General features: G+C 38.1%; 1 protein-coding gene across 1 annotated transcript in view; it reads left to right on the forward strand.

Moving 5' to 3' along the window:
* The window catches only part of prkdc (protein kinase, DNA-activated, catalytic subunit), a 93,946-nt gene that overhangs the window by 32,680 nt on the left and 41,909 nt on the right, over positions 1-19,357 (forward strand). The window contains exons 34-48 of the mRNA XM_057824608.1: positions 7,880-8,003; positions 8,114-8,257; positions 8,360-8,530; positions 8,614-8,802; positions 9,020-9,124; positions 11,970-12,137; positions 13,659-13,786; positions 14,906-15,113; positions 15,301-15,479; positions 15,555-15,723; positions 15,833-15,898; positions 15,981-16,044; positions 16,712-16,860; positions 16,944-17,081; positions 17,156-17,275. Coding sequence (XP_057680591.1) covers positions 7,880-8,003; positions 8,114-8,257; positions 8,360-8,530; positions 8,614-8,802; positions 9,020-9,124; positions 11,970-12,137; positions 13,659-13,786; positions 14,906-15,113; positions 15,301-15,479; positions 15,555-15,723; positions 15,833-15,898; positions 15,981-16,044; positions 16,712-16,860; positions 16,944-17,081; positions 17,156-17,275 — 2,122 coding nt within the window. The remainder of the gene's footprint in view (positions 1-7,879; positions 8,004-8,113; positions 8,258-8,359; positions 8,531-8,613; positions 8,803-9,019; positions 9,125-11,969; positions 12,138-13,658; positions 13,787-14,905; positions 15,114-15,300; positions 15,480-15,554; positions 15,724-15,832; positions 15,899-15,980; positions 16,045-16,711; positions 16,861-16,943; positions 17,082-17,155; positions 17,276-19,357) is intronic.

Raw genomic sequence — 19,357 nt, forward strand, 5'->3', positions numbered from 1 at the left:
ACTTCTTTATTTGGCAGTGCCTCGTTTTTGCTGGTGGACTTTGTGTCATGGGAACAAATATATCTTTCAGAAATTAAATTTGGGTTGTTTTGTCATTGTTATCCTATGTTGCTTTACACTAGAACCACCAGGGGTTTTGGTGCTTCCTAAAACTACCAAGGGTGTCCCATTTTGGGACAACCTGGGATCCGCCCCCAAGCCGAGCCCATCTCATTTCTACCCCCCGGCTCCCCCCTTGGCCCTTCAAACGAAGCAATAAGGGGTAGGGGTAAGGAGTAGGGGTAAGGTGTAGGGCTTGAAACATCAGCCCTAAGAATTGGGACACCTCTTTACACTCGCGTACGTCATAAGTCCGTTCGAACAGTTGTTACGTAACCAAAAGCGACGATAAAAAGTGCACTAAGTGCACTTGTGCGTTTAGCAAAACTGAAAAACAAAACAAACATTACAAATGAAGAAACACAATGAACAAGCATTACAATAAGTGGTGTCGATTTTTTATTTAGTACACCCCTAAATAGTGCACTTTTTATCGTGATTAATTTTTTTTAACTATCACTTTTCTGACTGAAGAAAGCACATTGAGAGTAGATAATACTGGTCATCAGCTGTTAGAGTATTATTTGGATGTATCAAGCTTGTTTCATTGAATTTAAGCAAAGCAAACAAAACAAACACTTGTAACAAACGGAAGGGTCCACAACACATGCACACAGACGTGGAGCACTAGTTCAGTTTAATTTAGTTTTGTTTCAAATTCAAATATGGTTTCAAATTCAATGTAATATTTACACTATTGTATGAAACCTGAATGATAGTTTGTTTCTGAACCAAGAGTGGTATTTACTAGTCTTGCATATTTTCTTCCCAGCCATTTCATGTGAGGTGCTTTTCTTGTTACCACTGTTGCTTGGTGTGCTTAGTTGTAGTATTTCTGAATATCTATGTATATCAATGTATATCCACAGCAAATTGTTAACTGATCTTTTCACAAATGTTTTTTAACATGTAGAGGGTATTCAAACAAATAAATCCGAATGAATTAGAATTATTAAAATACTTTTATCAAAATATTCTCAGAAGTTTAGCAGTTTAGTGTCAAGAAAGAAATAAGTGTCTGATAGGCTACTTTAGCTGAAGAGGGGGTTGGGGCGAAACAGGCTCAGTCAGGCTACTTTAGCTGAGGAGGGGGATGGGCGAAACAGGCTGTCAGGCTACTTTACCTGGGGGGGTTGGGCAAAACCTTGCTGAGTGAGGCTGCTTTCTCTTTCGCTACTACTACTAGTCAAGCTACTTTCAGACACTTATTTCTTACTTGCCTACTGTAGGTTGATAAATTTGTAGGTAGATTTGTGTATGTCTTAGTCAATCCCAAAAAAGGTTCCTTCAATCAAAGTATATATTTTCAATAGAAAATAAAAGTCACTTGAATGAAAGCAAACTGTGTTTGAATGCAAAAGTTGCCTGAATGATAGCTTGTTTCTGAACCAAGAGTGGTATTTACTAGTTTTGCATATTTTTTTCCCAGCCAATTCATGTGAGGTGTTTTTCTTGTTACCACTGTTGCTTGGTGTGCTTAGTTGTAGTATTTCTAAATATCTATGAATATAAATGTATATCCACAGTAAATTGTTAACTGATCTTTTCAAAAATGTTTTTTTAACATGTAGAGGGTATTCAAACAAATACATCCGAATGAATTAGAATTATTAAAATACTTTTATCAAAATATTCTCAGAAGTTTAGCAGTTAGTGTCAAGTAAGAAATAAGTGTCTGATAGGCTACTTTAGCTGAAGAGGGGTTTGGGGCGAAACAGGCTCAGTCAGGCTACTTTAGCTGAGGAGGGGGATGGGCGAAACAGGCTCAGTCAGGCTACTTTACCTGAGGTGGGGTTGGGCAAAACCTTGCTGAGTGAGGCTGCTTTCTCTTTCGCTACTACTACTAGTCAGGCTACTTTCAGACACTTATTTCTTACTTGCCTACTGTAGGTTGATAAATTTGTAGGTAGATTTGTGTATGTCTTAGTCAATCCCAAAAAAAGGTTCCTTCAATCAAAGTATATATTTTCAATAGAAAATAAAAGTCACTTGAATGAAAGCAAAATGTGTTTGAATGCAAAAGTTGCCTGAATGATAGCTTGTTTCTGAACCAGAAGTGGTATTTACTAGTTTTGCATATTTTTTTCCAGCCATTTCATGTGAGGTGTTTTTCTTGTTACCACTGTTGCTTGGTGTGCTTAGTTGTAGTATTTCTAAATATCTATGAATATAAATGTATATCCACAGTAAATTGATAACTGATCTTTTCAACAATGTTTTTTTAACACTTAGAGGTTATTCAAACAAATACATCCGAATGAATTAGAATTATTAAAATTCTGTTATCAAAATATTCTCAGAAGTTTAGCAGTTTAGTGTCAAGTAAGAAATAAGTGTCTGATAGTCAGGCTACTTTAGCTGAAGAGGGGGTTGGGGCGAAACAGGCTCAGTCAGGCTACTTTACCTGAGGGGGGGTTGGGCGAAACCTTGCTGAGAACGGCTGCTTTCTCTTTCGCTACTACGACTAGTCAGGCTACTTTCAGACACTTATTTCTTACTTGCCTACTGTAGGTTGATAAATTTGTAGGTAGATTTTTGTATGTCTTAGTTAATCCAAAAAAAAGGTTCCTTCAATCAAAGTATATATTTTCAATAGAAAATAAAAGTCACTTGAATGAAAGCAAACTGTGTTTGAATGCAAAAGTTGCCTGAATGATAGCTTGTTTCTGAACCAAGAGTGGTATTTACTAGTTTTGCATATTTTTTTCCAGCCATTTCATGTGAGGTGTTTTTCTTGTTACCACTGTTGCTTGGTGTGCTTTGCTGTAGTATTTCTGAATATCTATGTATATCAATGTATATCTACAGTAAATTGTTAACTGATCTTTTCAAAATTGTTTTTTAACATGTAGAGGGTATTCAAACAAATACATCCGAATAAATTAGAAGTATTAAAATACTGTCAAAATATCCTCAGAAGTTTAGCAGTTTATTGTCAAGTAAAAAGTGTCTGAGAGTAGCCTGACGCCCAACCCCCTTCCACAGCTAATGGCTGGTTGCAAGTAAAGAAACAGCAGCCTGACTTGTTCAAACACATTTTGCTTTCATTCAAGTGACTTTTTTTTCTCGATTGAAAATATATATTTTGATTGAAAGAACTTTTTTTGGCTTGACCAAGAAATAAACAAATCTACCTACAAATTTATCAACCTACAGTAGGCAAGTAAGAAATAAGTGTCTGAAAGTAGCCTGACTAGTAGTAGTAGCGAAAGAGAAAGCAGCCTCACTCAGCAAGGACTCGCAAAAGGATGACCGGAAGTTAAAAAAAAAAAAAAGGACGACACTTTTTATATTGCTATATGTGCTTTGTGACTATCTGTGCGGACCTCTGTGAAGCCCCCCCCCCCCCCCCCCCCCCCCATCAGACGCAAATTTATATAGAAATGATGTCAATCGTTTGTGCTGTAAAAGTTTTGTTTGAGCTGCTTTCGTTGTAGAGATACTTACAATTCTTATATCGGTAAATCTGAGGTCAGCTAGCCCCCCATTTCAATTAACAATTGTGTCAATCGTTTGTGCTGCCATGGTTTCTTAGATCAGTATTATGCTTTTATTCAGATATTAATTTCGAGTGGTTACGTCACTCGTAGCTTTTCCTTAGCTTAGCTCCCGCGGCTAATGCAGCATACCAACTCCCAATAACAGAGGGGTGTCCTAGCTACCTACCTAACAAGCACGATCATAACACAAACAAATTCGGGTCCGTTTCGCAGTAAATTGGGGGGCTTTAGATATTAATTTTGAGTGATGACGTCACTCTAAGCCCCTCATTTACAGCAAAATGGTCCTGAAGTGCTGCCATTCGTTTTTGCTACGTTCGTGTTAGTTGTTAGAACACACCTCTGTTATTGAGAGAGTCGGTATGCTCTATTAGCCACGGGAGCTAAGCTAAGGAAAAGCTACGAGTGACGTCACCACTTAAAATTAATATCTCAATAAAAGCATAATACTGATCTACAAAACCGTTGCAGCACAAACTAGCACAAATGACAGACACAATTCTGAATTGAAATGGGGGGCTAGCTGACCTCAGATTTACCCAAAAAGAATTGTAAATATCTCTAGAACGAAAGCAGCACTAACAAAGCTTTTACAGTACAAACAATTGACATCATTTTTATATAAATATGTCTGATGGGGGGGAGGGGGCCAACTTCACAGAGGTCCGTAGAGATGGTCAGATAGCACATACAGCAATATACAATATGTCGTCCTTTTTTTTTTTTTTTTTTTTTTTATCTTAATTTTTTTGTACTTCCAGGTCATCCTCTTGCCGTCGTGTTGTGGGATTTTGCTGTTCTGTTGCAGGATTTTTGCTGCTGTGTCTTTGCATTTGCCTTCTGAGCCATTCGTGCTGCGAACCATTTGCTGTTGTGTTGTGGCAATTAGGATTCGTGCTTTTGCCAATTTGCAATCGCGCTTTAGGAACTGGGGATCGTGTTGTGGCGGTTTGCATTCATGCTTTTTTTCTTTTGCAAAGCGTTTGCAATTGGGGTTCATGCTTTTTTTAATTTGCAAAGTGTTGAGACTTTGCATTTCGCCTGACACCTCTCAGCCACCATAATTTCCTGCTCCTGTTCAAATCCACCCCGCCAGTCGACTGTCGTTCGCTCACACGAGCTCGGTCATCAAGATAAGCACATCCCCCGCCCCTTGACGTAGTTAGCACTTTGCATTCAGAAAGCCACATGGCAGAGCTGATCACACTTGGGTTGGGTTGTGAGACCAAAACATTTGAGATTTTTTTGTCGTCACAAATGTATTGATTATTTCATTCATTATAACTTTATACACGTTGCAATGGTCTGTGCGTTTATTTCATTGCAGTAATTTATACATAAAGTTGCCTGTGTGTGCTATAGGAGAAGAAGAATAAATGGGCAGAGCAGTGAATGAATAAAATAAAACCATATTCAAAAATAAAACTCTCAAATAATAACTGAAACTATCATGGCAAGAGTCAGTGTAAACTGACCAACCCTTGTGGGTTAGAGTAAGGTTGTTTGCTTGTGTGCTTGAGTGGCCTATTTAAGAGACAATGACACACTCATTTGCACATATACAGATGCTAATTGTGCATACCCAGAGTTGTGGGGATCATCTGATCCCCTTCTGGGCTTTCCAGTAGGCTAAAAAAATGTTGGGTTTTCTAGTGTTAAAATTGTTTCACTGTTTGAATGGAAAAAAAACAGGAACCATCTGGTTGCTACCGAAATCTTTCACCAGAATAATATCGCTGTTAGCTAATTGGCTGCCATTTTGACTGGAAGTTGCCAAGGATGGATTGGACGCCTAGCGTTGTCAATGTCACTGAAAGATGTCACTTATCACCTTTTTTCGGGCATTTACAGGTAAAATACTGTTAATTTTGAGTCACTTTCTATTCATTTGGGGTCGTTTCAGTATCCCAAAATCAACAAAGTGATCTGGATTTGCCCACAAATCAACAGGAAATGACCAAGAAATGCCCAAAAAAATCAACAGGAACTGACCAGAAATCAATATATTGTATATTGTAGAATGATTTCTTGACCAGTGTTGTTAATGTTACTTTAAAAAGTCATTAGTGACAGTTATAAATTACTTCTCCCAAAAAGTGATTTAGTAACTCAGTTACCTTATTTAAGAGTAATTAGTTACTCAGGAAAGTAACTGACATTACTTTTCATCTGATTGTTTTCATTAAAAAAAGAAAAAAACGTAGGTCACTCTTTTTACTTTTTTAAAAAAATTTCACCCATATAACAGTGTAACGGTATACAAACTTTAACTTTCAAATACTGTGTGAAAAGCTTTTGTTTTTCTTGTTGTACTGAACGCGCACTGAACCGTGACCCCTGAACCGAGGTACATACTGAACCATGACTTCTGTGTATCGTCACAACCCTAATATATATAGATATATTTTTCAATATGCAGGCGAAGCTCTGAATCTCCTGCCTCCCCTACCTTTTGATTTAAAAAAAAACATCACACAAGGTTCATAGATTCGTCATTCAAGAAGAGTTTAGGGCAAGTGACTATTTTTAGTAATTCAAAAAAAAAATATTTATTATTGTAGCGTCTACAAGGACAATGCCAACTTGGTGATGATAATGCACACTCAACAGGAATATATTAATTATTTTCACTTAATTTTACCCACCTGGACGCCAGAACTGCATGTAAAAAAAAAAAAAAAAAGTAGCCCGACAGTGAGATGATGCTCGCCACGCTAAATGCTAATGCTAATCGTTATCGTGAGCCTTTTATCGCAAATGGTATCGAATCGTGAGGTACCCAAGGGTTCCCACCATTCCATGCCATACAGTATTTTTACAGTTGTAACTGTTAGCTCCAATGATGACTCCACTTTTGGTTTGACTTTGAACAAGCTTTATTCTTGGCACCTGCCTTGCATCAGACACTTGTCAAGTGAACATAAATGCACAGCCACCATCCCACCAGTGAAGTAACACTGCTTCCTGGTGGTGTGGCATTATAATGACTCAGTGCCAAGCCCGTTGACAGTGGGGAGCAACCGGGTATGTTGTCCCGGGCCTCAGGACCATCGGGGCCCCTGAATGACCCTTAATTTATTTTACTTTACATTCACATATTTCTTTTTTATTTAAATCATTGTCTGATTAAATGTTATCTTCTACTCGATATATACTTAAAAATGTTAACATACTAAATATTTCAAATATATATTTTTTCCCACCCCCTCTGTCTTAGCAGAGAATGGTTTGACCCCGATCTGGCACACTCAAGGCTACACTACATACGTGCCGTGAAGTGGGAAATTAAAATTTGTCATTGTTAACTCTAAACATGGCAAGTCCTCATAAATCGGGTGCGCAGAAAAGAAAAAAAAAAAAGAGATGAAGATCATAGAGGTGAACGAGAAAAAATGATGAAGTTTTTAAAAGTGGGACAAGAAGCCAGAGAATTAGGGCTAGAGTTGGCTGTGGACAGTGATGTCGGTAAGTGAACAACAGCCGCTAACATTGAACATTTATATTCCTGATTACGGTGACCAAAGCCCAATTTGAGTCTGTCAACGGCCGCTTGTAACCTATTGAGCTGCGGTATGACAAGACATGCTGCTCGCGTTGAGCCGAGGAGAGAGAAGGTGATGGGAGATCAGGGATATATGTTAGTCTCTGAGGAGCAGGTGCGCGAGGCTGGACAGACTCGGGTCCGGGGCTGGGTTTATCTTGGGTTTACAACCCACTCTGTATTATAGCAAACGCTAATACCGTATTAGGTTGAGCGCAGGTTTAACAACCTAGCCATGCTCTCCATTGAGCGTGAGCTTGCTCAAAAACTGGATTTCACTGATGTTATAAACTTTGCTGTCAAAAAATCTAGATGCATCACTGTTTGAGGGCTTGAATAACCCCAGGGATGTGGAGGGGGCAGGCACAGGATATTTAGTTATACTGTTTTGTTGCTTAACAGGCAGGCATAGCACTGTTGTATTGTATTGTAGCCTACATGGGACACTAGATGGAAATTGTTTATATTGTGTCACATCACATTACTGTCTTTTAAATTTAACTGTTCATCTCAAATAATTCGAAAATTTACACTGTCATTGCCTGCAAAGCATTAAAAGTACTGCGTATGTTGTCGTGACAAGCCGGTGGCAGAGGTGGGGTCGGGGGCCCTATAATCGTCTCTTGCCCCCGGGCCCCTGCAAGTCTGTTGACAGCCCTGCTCAGTGCAATAGAACAACAGTAACAATAAATGTACACAAATGGGTCAATAGAACTGTTATGTTTTTGTTGATCCGCAGTGTTGAGGCACTATGTACTGTAGACTTCTACCAGTCTGGGCACCATGGACACCATGAAATGGTTCTGTCGTCTTGCAAGCAGATTCACAAAGCTGGCTTCCTTGACTCCATTCTGCAGAGCCAAGTACTTGACCTCATTTCATAAGCTACACAGTCAAAAGTCAGCACAAAGCCCAATGATTACGTATTAACTTTTTTTCTGTTCTGGTGGTGAATGTGGTGTTCGTGATAAAGAATGCAGATCCTGCCAAATCACTACTGATGACTGTATATAATGGTATAGCACTCGGTGACAGGAAGACACTTCCATCTCTGGATGTAAATACCAAGAAGCTAGCTGAGGGCCTGCTTCAGCTTGCTTTTTCTCTCAGTCAAATGGTCAGTGCAGTTTTATTCCAACAGAAGTAATTAAAAGTAGTCTGATTTTAGCACGGTTAGGTGAATACGTTTTGCCAACCTTCTGCTCTTGTTTCCGTGTAGGGTGAGCAGCTGCTGGACATACTGCTGTCGGGAAGTCAGAGTTTCTTAAGCTACACCCATGCCGAGTATTTCTATAGTCTCTTCCCGACGGCCATTAACACTGAGCTGCTTCGAAACATGAATACTACAGTACCTCGTCTCATGATGGCCTCATCTCTCAACCCCAGCATGGTAAATATTTTTGCTTTTTTTCTTTCCTGCTGCACAGTCATTCAACAGTGATGGAGTTCTGTTCTTTTTTGTTTTTCGCTCAGGTCAGCGTGTTGTTGAATGGCATGCTGGATCACAGTTTTCGAGAGCGTGCTTATCGCAAAAGTCAGGGAAAACAGCTGGTGGAGGAAGTGCTAAGAGGATGGCATAGACTTCAGTCATGGTGGGGTGGACACGCTTCAAATGCAGAGAGTAAAACTGCTACACTCATGTTACTCTCGAAAGTTCTACAGGTATTGTGTATTAATGTTGCTGTTGTTAATAATCAGAAAAGTGTTTTTTTTTTATTTTTTTTATAGTGACTCATTATCAGCAATTTTTTCACCCCATCACTTTTAACAGTTAACCATTACAAATTATATGTGTTTGATGAAGTATCTCTGTTGGCAATGGTGTTTTTTTGTGCCTCCTGAGAGAGAATTTGTTCTTGGTCACAATTTCCCTCCCCAGATTGATTCATCTGTGTGCTCCAATGTCAACCACGAAGGGTTCAAACCTGTGTTTTCGACTTTTACCACACTTCTGGTGGATGTGTCTCTACCACTTAATCTCAAGGTACAAATGTTGACACTTTAAAGCCATGTGACACAGTTCATTTGGAATTATTTGCAGTTGTTTAAGATAGATCTCTCTTGTGTCTCAAAGTTAAGGTGTAAAGATGGTTCATTTTTTAAATGAAATAACGACTATTCATTTATTCATTCATTTTACATGCCGCTTATCCTCATGAGGGTCGCGGAGGTGCTGGAGCCTATCCTAGCTAACTATGGGCCATAGACTTCATATTATATTGACGGAGCACGGGGCCATTTAATACTTTTTACGTTGAAATTTCTTCTGAATAAATGCTTAAATTCCTGAATTCTTTATAGATATGGACGTGAAACAGTCTCGATTCTTGGTAAAAAGCACAAAAAAAAAACGGGCAGTTAGCATTTATTTTACGTAAATACAGTGGGGCAAATAAGTATTTAGTCAACCACCAATTGTGCAAGTTCTCCTGCTTGAAAAGATTAGACAGGCCTGTAATTGTCAACATGGGTAAACCTCCACCATGAGAGACAGAATGTGGAGAAGAAAAAAAAAAACTGAAAATCACATTGTTTGATTTTTAAAGAATTTATTTCCAAATTAGAGTAGAAAATAAATATTTGGTCACCTACAAACAAGGAAGATTTCTGGCTGTCAAAGAGGTCTAACTTCTTCTAACGAGGTCTAACGAGGCTCCACTCGTTACCTGTATTAATGGCACCTGTTTTAACTCATTATTGGTATAAACGACACCTGTCCAAAATCTCAGTCAGTCACACTCCAAACTCCACTATGGGCAAGACCAAAGAGCTGTCGAAGGACACCAGAGACAAAATTGTAGACTTGCACCAGGCTGGGAAGACTGAATCTGCAATAGGTAAAACGCTTGGTGTAAAGAAATCAACTGTGGGAGCAATTATTAGAAAATGGAAGACATACAAGACCACTAATAATCTCCCTCGATCTGGGGCTCCATGCAACGGGAGGTCATGTAAATGCAAAATCATATTGGAGGTATTGCCTCCTCTGACAGCCACCCTCCGCAAACATGTTTTACATTTCGGTTGGGCCTCTTCATCTCAGCCGCGGCCGTCTGTAACTTTTTTGTAGCAGAAGTATTCCCATACCAACGACTATGTTTTCTTTGATTGGGGGGAAAGTTCAGGTGTTTTATCTCCTCCAGCCATCGTGTAGCACAGATGATTCTTTGACTCACTGAGCAACAAACTGAAGGGGAGAGGTAAGTCCTGCAGCTGCAAGCGAGGGATTACTACCTTTGGGACATACAGTGGGGCAAATAAGTATTTAGTCAACTACCAATTGTGCAAGTTCTCCTACTTGAAAAGATTAGAGAGGCCTGTAATCGTCAACATTGGTAAACCTCAACCATGAGAGAAACAGAAGTCGAGTCTCCCTCGATCTGGGGCTCCATGCAAGATCTCACCCCGTGGCATCAAAATGATAACAAGAACGGTGAGCAAAAATCCCAGAACCACACGGGGGGACCTAGTGAATGACCTTTACAGAGAGCTGGGACCACAGTACCAAAGGCTACTATCAGTAACACAATGCGCCGCCAGGGACTCAGATCCTGCACTACCAGACGTGTCCCCCTGCTGAAGAAAGTACACATCCAGGCCCGTCTGCGGTTCGCTAGACAGCATTTGGATGATCCAGAAGAGGACTGGGAGAATGTGTTATGGTCAGATGAAACCAAAATAGAACCTTTTGATGGAAACACAGGTTCTCGTGTTTGGAGGAGAAAGAATACTGAATTGCATCTGAAAAACACCATACCCACTGTGAAGCATGGGGGTGGAAACATCATGCTTTGGGGCTATTTTTCTGCAAAGGGACCAGGACAACTGATCTGTGTAAAGGAAAGAATGAATGGGGCCATGTATCGAGAGATTTTGAGTGAAAATCTCCTTCCATCAGCAAGGGCATTGAAGATGAGAAGTGGCTGTCTTTCAGCATGACAATGATCCCAAACACGCAGCCAGGGCAACAAAGGAGTGGCTTCGTAAGAAGCATTTCAAGGTCCTGGAGTGGCCTAGCCACTCTCCAGATCTCAACCCCATAGAAAATCTGTGGAGGGAATTGAAAGTCCGTGTTGCCCAACGACAGCCCCAAAACATCACTGCTCTAGAGGAGATCTGTATGGAGGAATGGGCCAAAATACCAGCAACAGTGTGTGAAAAGCTTGTAAAGAGTTACAGAAAACGTTTGGCCTCCGTTATTGCCAGCAAAGGGTACATAACAAAGTATTGAGAAGAACTTTTGGTATTGACCAAATACTTATTTTCCACCATGATTTGCAAATAAATTCTTTAAAAATCAAACAATGTGATTTTCTGGGTGTTTTTCCCCCACATTCTGTCTCTCATGGTTGAGGTATACCCATGTTGACAATTACAGGCCTCTTTTAATATTTTCAAGTGGGGGAACTTGCACAATGAGTGGTTGACTAAATACTTATTTGCCCCATTGTAAAAGATGGCTAATACCGCAGGAACGGTATGACGGAAGATTTTAGTGGTTTTGAAACGGTGACATATTCATACCATGGTATACCTTGAAGCCGGTAACCGGCATGTCTACTGTGCATTATTTCTTAATTTAGTGTTCCATGTTAAATTTCATTCCGTTGCAGAAATGACACTTCTTTTCCTGCCCTGACCTGAATGCACTAATACCACTCCATTTGTTACTCAATGTCCAAAAAGTGACATGGCAGTGATTAGTTACTTTGTTACTTTGTATTTAACATTTATTATCGAATAGAACTGGAAAAACTATGCATGCTGGAAACAGAGTCTTTGTCCCTTATTCCAATTATGATTTTATTATTTTCTTCTCATCTTTCTAGAGTCAAGCCCTGCTGGTATTGCCTTTCTTTACAACCCTTCCGGAGGAGCCACTGGCTGAGCTGGAGAAAGCACTTGAATCCATGGTGGCCACCCACTTTCCTATGGAGTCTGATGAATTTGCAAAGGGGTCCCTTCACCGCAACAACTACATGGACTGTATTAGAAAGGTGAGTGTTGATTTTTCATCAGACATACCCAGATAATAACATAAGAATGCAAAGCAGGTGTACAATCACTTGCTATATGTCAGAGTGAGGTGACTGCAACCACTTTTTCGAGCACAAATGTTGAAATATGTGAATGACTTTTTTCTTAACCTTTCTTCAATGTACTGTCGAGAATGCGTGGTTTGTGTAATGCTGCAAGATTAATCGATTAACTCACGTAATTCGATTAGAAAAAAGCTTGCAAAGTTAGCATTTTATAACATTTAAGGTAGCGGACTTTTGCTTTGCAATTTAAAATTGTTCTTTTGTTGTACTGCAATCCTCATTTTTTTTTTAATTAACTCATTTAACATGGCTGGATCCAGCTGCTCTGTTAAGACTCTGTTGTGCATTTTCGTTGGAGCTAATATGATTCTTTATGCATTTGTAATTTAGCCTAGCGGTATATTTTGCAGTTTTTTTGTGGGAATATGTGTTTGAATGATTTGTTATAAGCTTTGTTTAAAAAAAAAAAAAAAAAAAAAAAAGCATTTAAGGTAGCGGACTTTTGCTATACAAGTTAGCAATCGTTCCTTTGTTGTACTTCAATCCTATCTTATTTTTTTTATATATTTATTTTTAAATGCATTTATTGCTTTTGTGAAATGAAAGTGCAATTCTTGATAGATTGAAAAAACATTTGGGAATTTATTTTGTATTTGCATTTAATGCTCTTTTGAAAGGGCAATCTTAGCAAGCCATCTCCTAAAATTTTTTCTGCAACGCATTAAATGTTCCTAATTCGATTACTCAATTATTCAAACTAACTAATCCTTCTAGTGGCAACAGTGAATATGCCATCCATAAGTCATCTAACATGGCTAAATCCAGCTACTCCCTGTTAAGACCAACATAATTTTTTTTTTTTTTTTTTTTTTTTAAGCATAAGTATCTTTAGAAGTTGATTTGTGGGAATATGTGTTTGAACGATTTGTTAAGAGCTTTGTTAAAAAAATTTTTTTTTTTTTTTAAATGGCATTTTATCGCATTTAAGATAGCGGACTTTTACTATGCAAGTTAGCCAATTGTCTTTTGTTGTACTTATATCCTCTTTTATTAGTTTATTTTTGATATACTGTTTGAGGCTAAACTCAGGTATTGTAATTTAGTTGTAAATGTATTTATTGCCCTTGTGAAATGAAAGTGCGATTCCACATTGTTTGAAGAAACACTAAGAAATTTTATTTTGCTCTTTTGAAAGTGCAATCTTAGCAAGTCAAAATAAAAGTCATTGGAGGCATAAACACTAGTTTTTGATTTACATCTCCTAAACTTTATTCTGCAATGCATTAAATGCTCGTAATCCGATCACTCGATTATTCGAACTAACTAATTGATTGATTAATCAATTACCTAAATAATCGATAGCTATAGCCCTATTTATAATGATAGGTACTGCATAGAGACAGTTCACAGATTTGCAATAATTGTATATTTCTGGCTTTGAAAACCTTTTTTAATTGAAACCGTTTTCTGTTATAGTTGCTTGATGCCCTTGAAATTTCTCAGAGCCCACTTCTACTCAAACTACTGGCTGGAGTTCTTTGTCGAGACAAAAAGCATATAATGGAAGAGCAATTTCAAACATGCTTTCAAAGAACTGCTAAACGGTGAGTATAAATATTAAATACAATACATAATTACAATATTTAATATTATACACTTACATTGTTTGTTTAAAGGGTAACTAACACAATATTGTCAGGATATTCTGATTTCTATTGTTCGTTTCATGAGATTAATGAAACACAGAGATGCCACACGATGGCGCTAAGGTATTATTTGTGTATTATTTGTACTGTGAATTATCATTTACAATGGTACCTCGACATACGATCGCTTCGACACGCGATCGCTTCGACATCTGACGTAAAATTTGACTCGCCATTTGTTTCTACATCCAACAACATGCCCTCAATACGTCAATTTATGACAGCGCTGCAGTTTCTTTTCCCGAAAGACGGACGCACGGCGGATTTTCTTGAGAGAAATCAACATGGGTTCCAATAAGGTTAGTGCAGGTGGTGGAAAAAGGTGCCGCTTACCATGGAGATGGAAATGATAGAAAAATATGAGCTTGGTTTGTGCGTCCGTGAGCTGGCTTGACAATACGGCCGTAGAATGTCAACGATCTCGATGGTCCTCCTCCCACCTCCGTTCGCCAGTCTTTATAAGATGACAATTATTATTGTGGTAACATCGCCAAAAAAATTGCCGGCTTCGTCAGGTTTTTAATCATTTATCTCACAACTTGTGCAACACAACACGCCTACTGTCCGCCGCAGAAGACACCAAGAACAACAGAACATTAAAAGAGAAAGTAAAATCTCTATCGCACCGATCTCACTGTCACATCAGCCAGATCAGGTATAGCACGTAAAACACATCCGCCACATTAGAAACCGGTTCATTACATTATTGCAGGAATTATTAATATTATTATTCCAATTTTTATTTCTAATTTTTTTGTTTTGCTATGTGTACTTGCCATTTACAATGGTACCAACAGTATTTATTAAGGATTTAATGCTGGTTTTTGGGCTGTGGAACGAATTAATGGAATTACGATGAATTCTTATGGGAAAATCCTGCTCGACATATAACCATTTCGACTTACAAGGTCCTGGAACGAATTAACTTCGTATGTAGAGGTACCACTGTATTTATCTGCATTCAAAATGTTTGTCTGTATTTGTTTTTTTTTTTTGTGTGTGTGTGTGCGCAATCAGGCCAAGTAGTGAACGGCAGTTAAAGCTGCTGAGTACAGTATATGGAGTGATCCAGCAGGGTGATGTGCCAAGAAGCAGTGTGCTTCAAGGCATGATGGAGAGAGTTCTGCTACCTCTCGCCTGTCACTGTAGCACCAAGGCACTCATTGACTTCTTTGTGGCAAATGTTAAGGACATCATGGCCTTGCTTCTCAGTCGCTTCACCAAGGTTTGACTTGGGAATTTTTCTTTTTAATCATGCTGCTATTATCTCGGCTGAAACTATATCTAATGATAATGTATGTACAGTGATGTTTTTTTTTTGGCCCATTATTCACAGTTTAATCAGCTGACAGCTTAAATTTAGCTTTACTGTGAGGTCAGAAGATACCACTTCTGTGTGTCCCTAATTTCAGGCAAGTGAATCAGCATTTGAGATGCAGTTGTTAAAGAAGAATGGCTGCTTCAAGCTGATGGAACTCCTGTACTCCCGGCTACCCAAAGAGGAAGTTTATTCTAAGGAATCACGCATCAATTCAGCTTTCTGTGGTGCAGACAATACAGAAGGGAACGAGCTGTCTAAGAAATTACTCAAGTAGGAACACCCCTAAATTTTCATGATTAAGTGTTTTTGTGTAAGTAATGAAGAATATTTTCAACAATTTTTTAGAACATGTTTTGAAACATTCACTGAAAACATGGCTGGCGAGACTCAGTTCCTTGAGCTCAGGAGACAGTTCCACTGTGCTGCATATAACTGCGCCATCGCTGCCATCAGCTGCAGCTTTAATGAGCTCAAATTTTATAATGGATTCCTCTTCAGTGATAAACCGGAAAAGGTGAGGTCAAACTGTACAAATCCAACAAAGCTGTCCTTGTCAATCATGTATCACAAATAAGTATTCAACTTTGTCTTTTTTTTTTTTTTTTTTTTTTTTACTTTCCCAGAACCAATTCATTTTGGAAAATATCATTGACATTGAAAGGATGTACAACTTCCCGGTTGTCATTGAGGTAATATTTTGTAGTTGTTGTTGTTTTTGTTAGAAAACTGATATCAGGCAACACTTCATTCTTGACGTGCTTGTCAATGCAGGTCCCTCTCGAGAGAAAGAAAAAATATACTATGATACGAAAAGAAGTGAGCGAAGAGAACGGAGGTATTTAACTTGAACTGTATCAGAGTACTGTAATTTTCGAAGTATAAACCGCCACCCACCAAATTTTGCACAAAACTGCTTTTGTTCTTAGATAAACCACACCGGACTATAAGCCGCAGCTGTCCTCACTGTATTATGGGATATTTACACCAAAAGATATTGATCACACTTTATCAAACACTTTGACAATAGTGTCATAAGACTCTCATTAGACCGTAATAATTATGACATGACACTGTCATGAGCATTAATCAGTGCTTATGACAAATGTCATTTAGTGTCATCCGGCAAATTATCTCACTTTTGAAAAAGATCCAAGTTCAACATAAATGGAGTTAGCGACAATATTTGCCGTATTACACTTAATGACATCTGTCATAAGCATTCATTAATGCTCATGACAGTGTCATGTCATAATTATGACGGTCTAATGACAGTCTTATGTCGCCGTTGTCAAATAAAGTGTTACCTATTAACCCAAATAAATCAACAAGTAATCCGCACGGGGCTATAAGCCGCAGGATTCAAAATGAGGAGGAAAAAAGTCGTGTGTAATAGTCCGAAAATTACTGGTATTTATTTTGTAGTGACATATGTATGTATTATAGCAACAAAATGTTAGCATTGCATTTAATTTGATTTTGGCTTTTTTTTTTGGTGTCTGAAGAGGCACCAGTATATTTGTCCTCCCAGTCCTACATGGCTGACAGCAGTCTGAGCGAAGAGATGAGTCAGTTTGATTTCTCCACTGGCGTTCAAAGCTTTTCCTACAGCTCTCAGAAACCTGCAGAAGAGAAACGCACTGTAACAAAAGTGGTGAGTTGTGTTGTTGTTGTTGTTTTTGTCTCATATCCTTCACATGATCTTATTCCCCAGTTTGTATATTATGCCTGTGACAGAACGAGGAGGCACCTTATTCCCCAGAAGCAGCAGTAGACCTGGAAATGGATGAGCTAAATCAGCATGAATGTATGGCAAACATGACGGCGCTCATCGGTCATATGCAAAGGAACAACATAACTCCCAAAATTGAACAGGTCAATACGTAACATTGTAAATAATGGCACTGGCACTGCATTTGTAACAGCACTCCTTTTTGTCGATGAAATAGGGTATTGTGCCTAGTGACCTTCCTCCGTGGATGAAATTTCTACATGGAAAGCTGATTAATACAGCCACACCGCTGAATATAAGGCTTTTCATTTCAAAGCTAATCATCAACACAGAGGAGGTAAATAAGAGTATACTTGACTTGTGAGTTCAATGTAACATTATATATTGCACTGTATTCATCATTGTAGCATAATTTCTTAGTTGGTATATTTTGTTGCGTTATGCTGATGGTCAGTATTACTCAGAGGTGGAATGTAACGGAGTAAAAATACTTTTTAACTGTACTTAAGTATTTTTTTTGTGTATGTGTACTTTACTTGACGACAAATGAAGTGCTTTTTACTCCACTACTTTTCAAATTGTCGCCTGCGTTAAACGTTACTTTTGTTTGATTGTTTTTCCTCTCATTGTGAATTCATAGTTTCGTTTTCATGCATCGAACACAATTAATAATCTCCGTATGATTATTAAGCACTAGAGGTCGTACGAAGAGTACAAGCAAGGTAAGGGAGGTGAACAAGACATTGACCAATAAAAAACAACAGTGAGAACAGCACACCTTCAAATGCTGGCGATACAACGGTTATCAATACACGGGTCAGGAAATCATTCTAGGATATTCCACAAAACAACCAATTAACAGAAAAATAAGCTATTTGCTGCAAACTCTTGTACATTAGGTGGGAGTATGCACCTGATAGTTGATTGCAATACGCCATTAAAACAGGTTTTGGACTTTTATTTTTAGCTTGTTTAGTTCCTATTTACAGTGCAGTCAGTTTTATTACTTTTTCTATCCTGCTGCTCATTGTTATAAAATATATACAGTATATCACATTTATCGGGAGAAAATGTTTACTTTTTACTTCTAAATTTTTAAGCAACTACTTTTGAACTTGAGTATTTTTTTCGTAGATACTTGTACTATCAAGTATTTTTTTCCCTGCATCTGTACCTTTACTTAAGAACAAAAAAAGGTAGTAGATCATCCACCACTGGTATTACTGAATCAGATATGATTACCTTATTTTTGGACTATAAATCACAGTTTGTTTTTTTCATAGTTTGGCCGTGAGTGCGACTATTTCTACTAATACCCTGGAGCAACTTGTGTGTGGAATTATTAACACATTATTAGCAAGAGGGAGCACAAGGCCTGTGTTTCAACATTAGCGGTAACTTATAAAAGCAACTGAGAAGGGATGAACAAAATGGCACCGAAAAGAAAATCATATTGTGCTGATTAAAAGCTGCAAGTAGTGAAATATGCAGCCAAAAACAGTAACCGAGCAGCAGGAAGAAAGTTTGGAGAGAGTTTGACACTCGTGGTTTGGTAAACTTCTTTGCATGTTCTATATGCTATAGTGATCTGAATGACTCCTAATAGCTATGATATGTTAACACCTTCTCAACACTTATTCAGCCTGTTGTTTTCTATTCTATTTTTATTTAAAATTGTCTTTCAAGATGACATGTCTGTTCCTGGTGTTGGATTTTATCAAATAAATTTCTTCCGAAAATGCAACTTATACTCCGGTGTAAGGCTGCAACTAGCGATTAATCAATGAACTACTTTGTTCAAATAATCGAGTAATCGGATAATAACATAAAAAAATTGAAATACCTGAGCTGAGCCACAAATGGTATTAAAAAAAAAAAAAAGAGGATCTAAGTACAACAAAAGAGCAATTAACTTACATTGCAAAAGTTCGCTAGCTTAAATGCTATAAAATGCTGTTTTTTTACAAAGCTCTGAACAAATGGTTCAAACACATATTCCCACAAAAAAATGGCTAAATATACCTATAAACAAAATTTCAAATGCACTAAAAAAACATTTGCTAAAACAAAAACTTGTTGGCGTTAACAGTGAGCAGCTTGATTCAGCCATATGAAATGAGTTATGTCGTATTCACTTTTGCCACTAGAGGGTATTGTATCCACCCAAATCAATAAGACTAAATGCAATCATTTTCAAAGTAAACCATTAAAATGCCACTTTAATTAAATGAATACTCGAAGCAGCAAAATTTATTTCTTATCTTTTTTTCTAATCTAATTATCCAATTACTCGAGTTCATCGATTAATCTTTGCAGCACTACTCCGGTGCGACTTATATATTTTGTTTCTTCTTCATTGTGCATATTTTGGCTGGTGCGACCTATGGTGCGAAAAATATGGCACATATTTAAGATTCAT

This window comes from Corythoichthys intestinalis, chromosome 20 (genome assembly GCF_030265065.1).
Source record: "Corythoichthys intestinalis isolate RoL2023-P3 chromosome 20, ASM3026506v1, whole genome shotgun sequence".
NCBI classification, from domain to species: Eukaryota; Metazoa; Chordata; class Actinopteri; order Syngnathiformes; family Syngnathidae; genus Corythoichthys; species Corythoichthys intestinalis.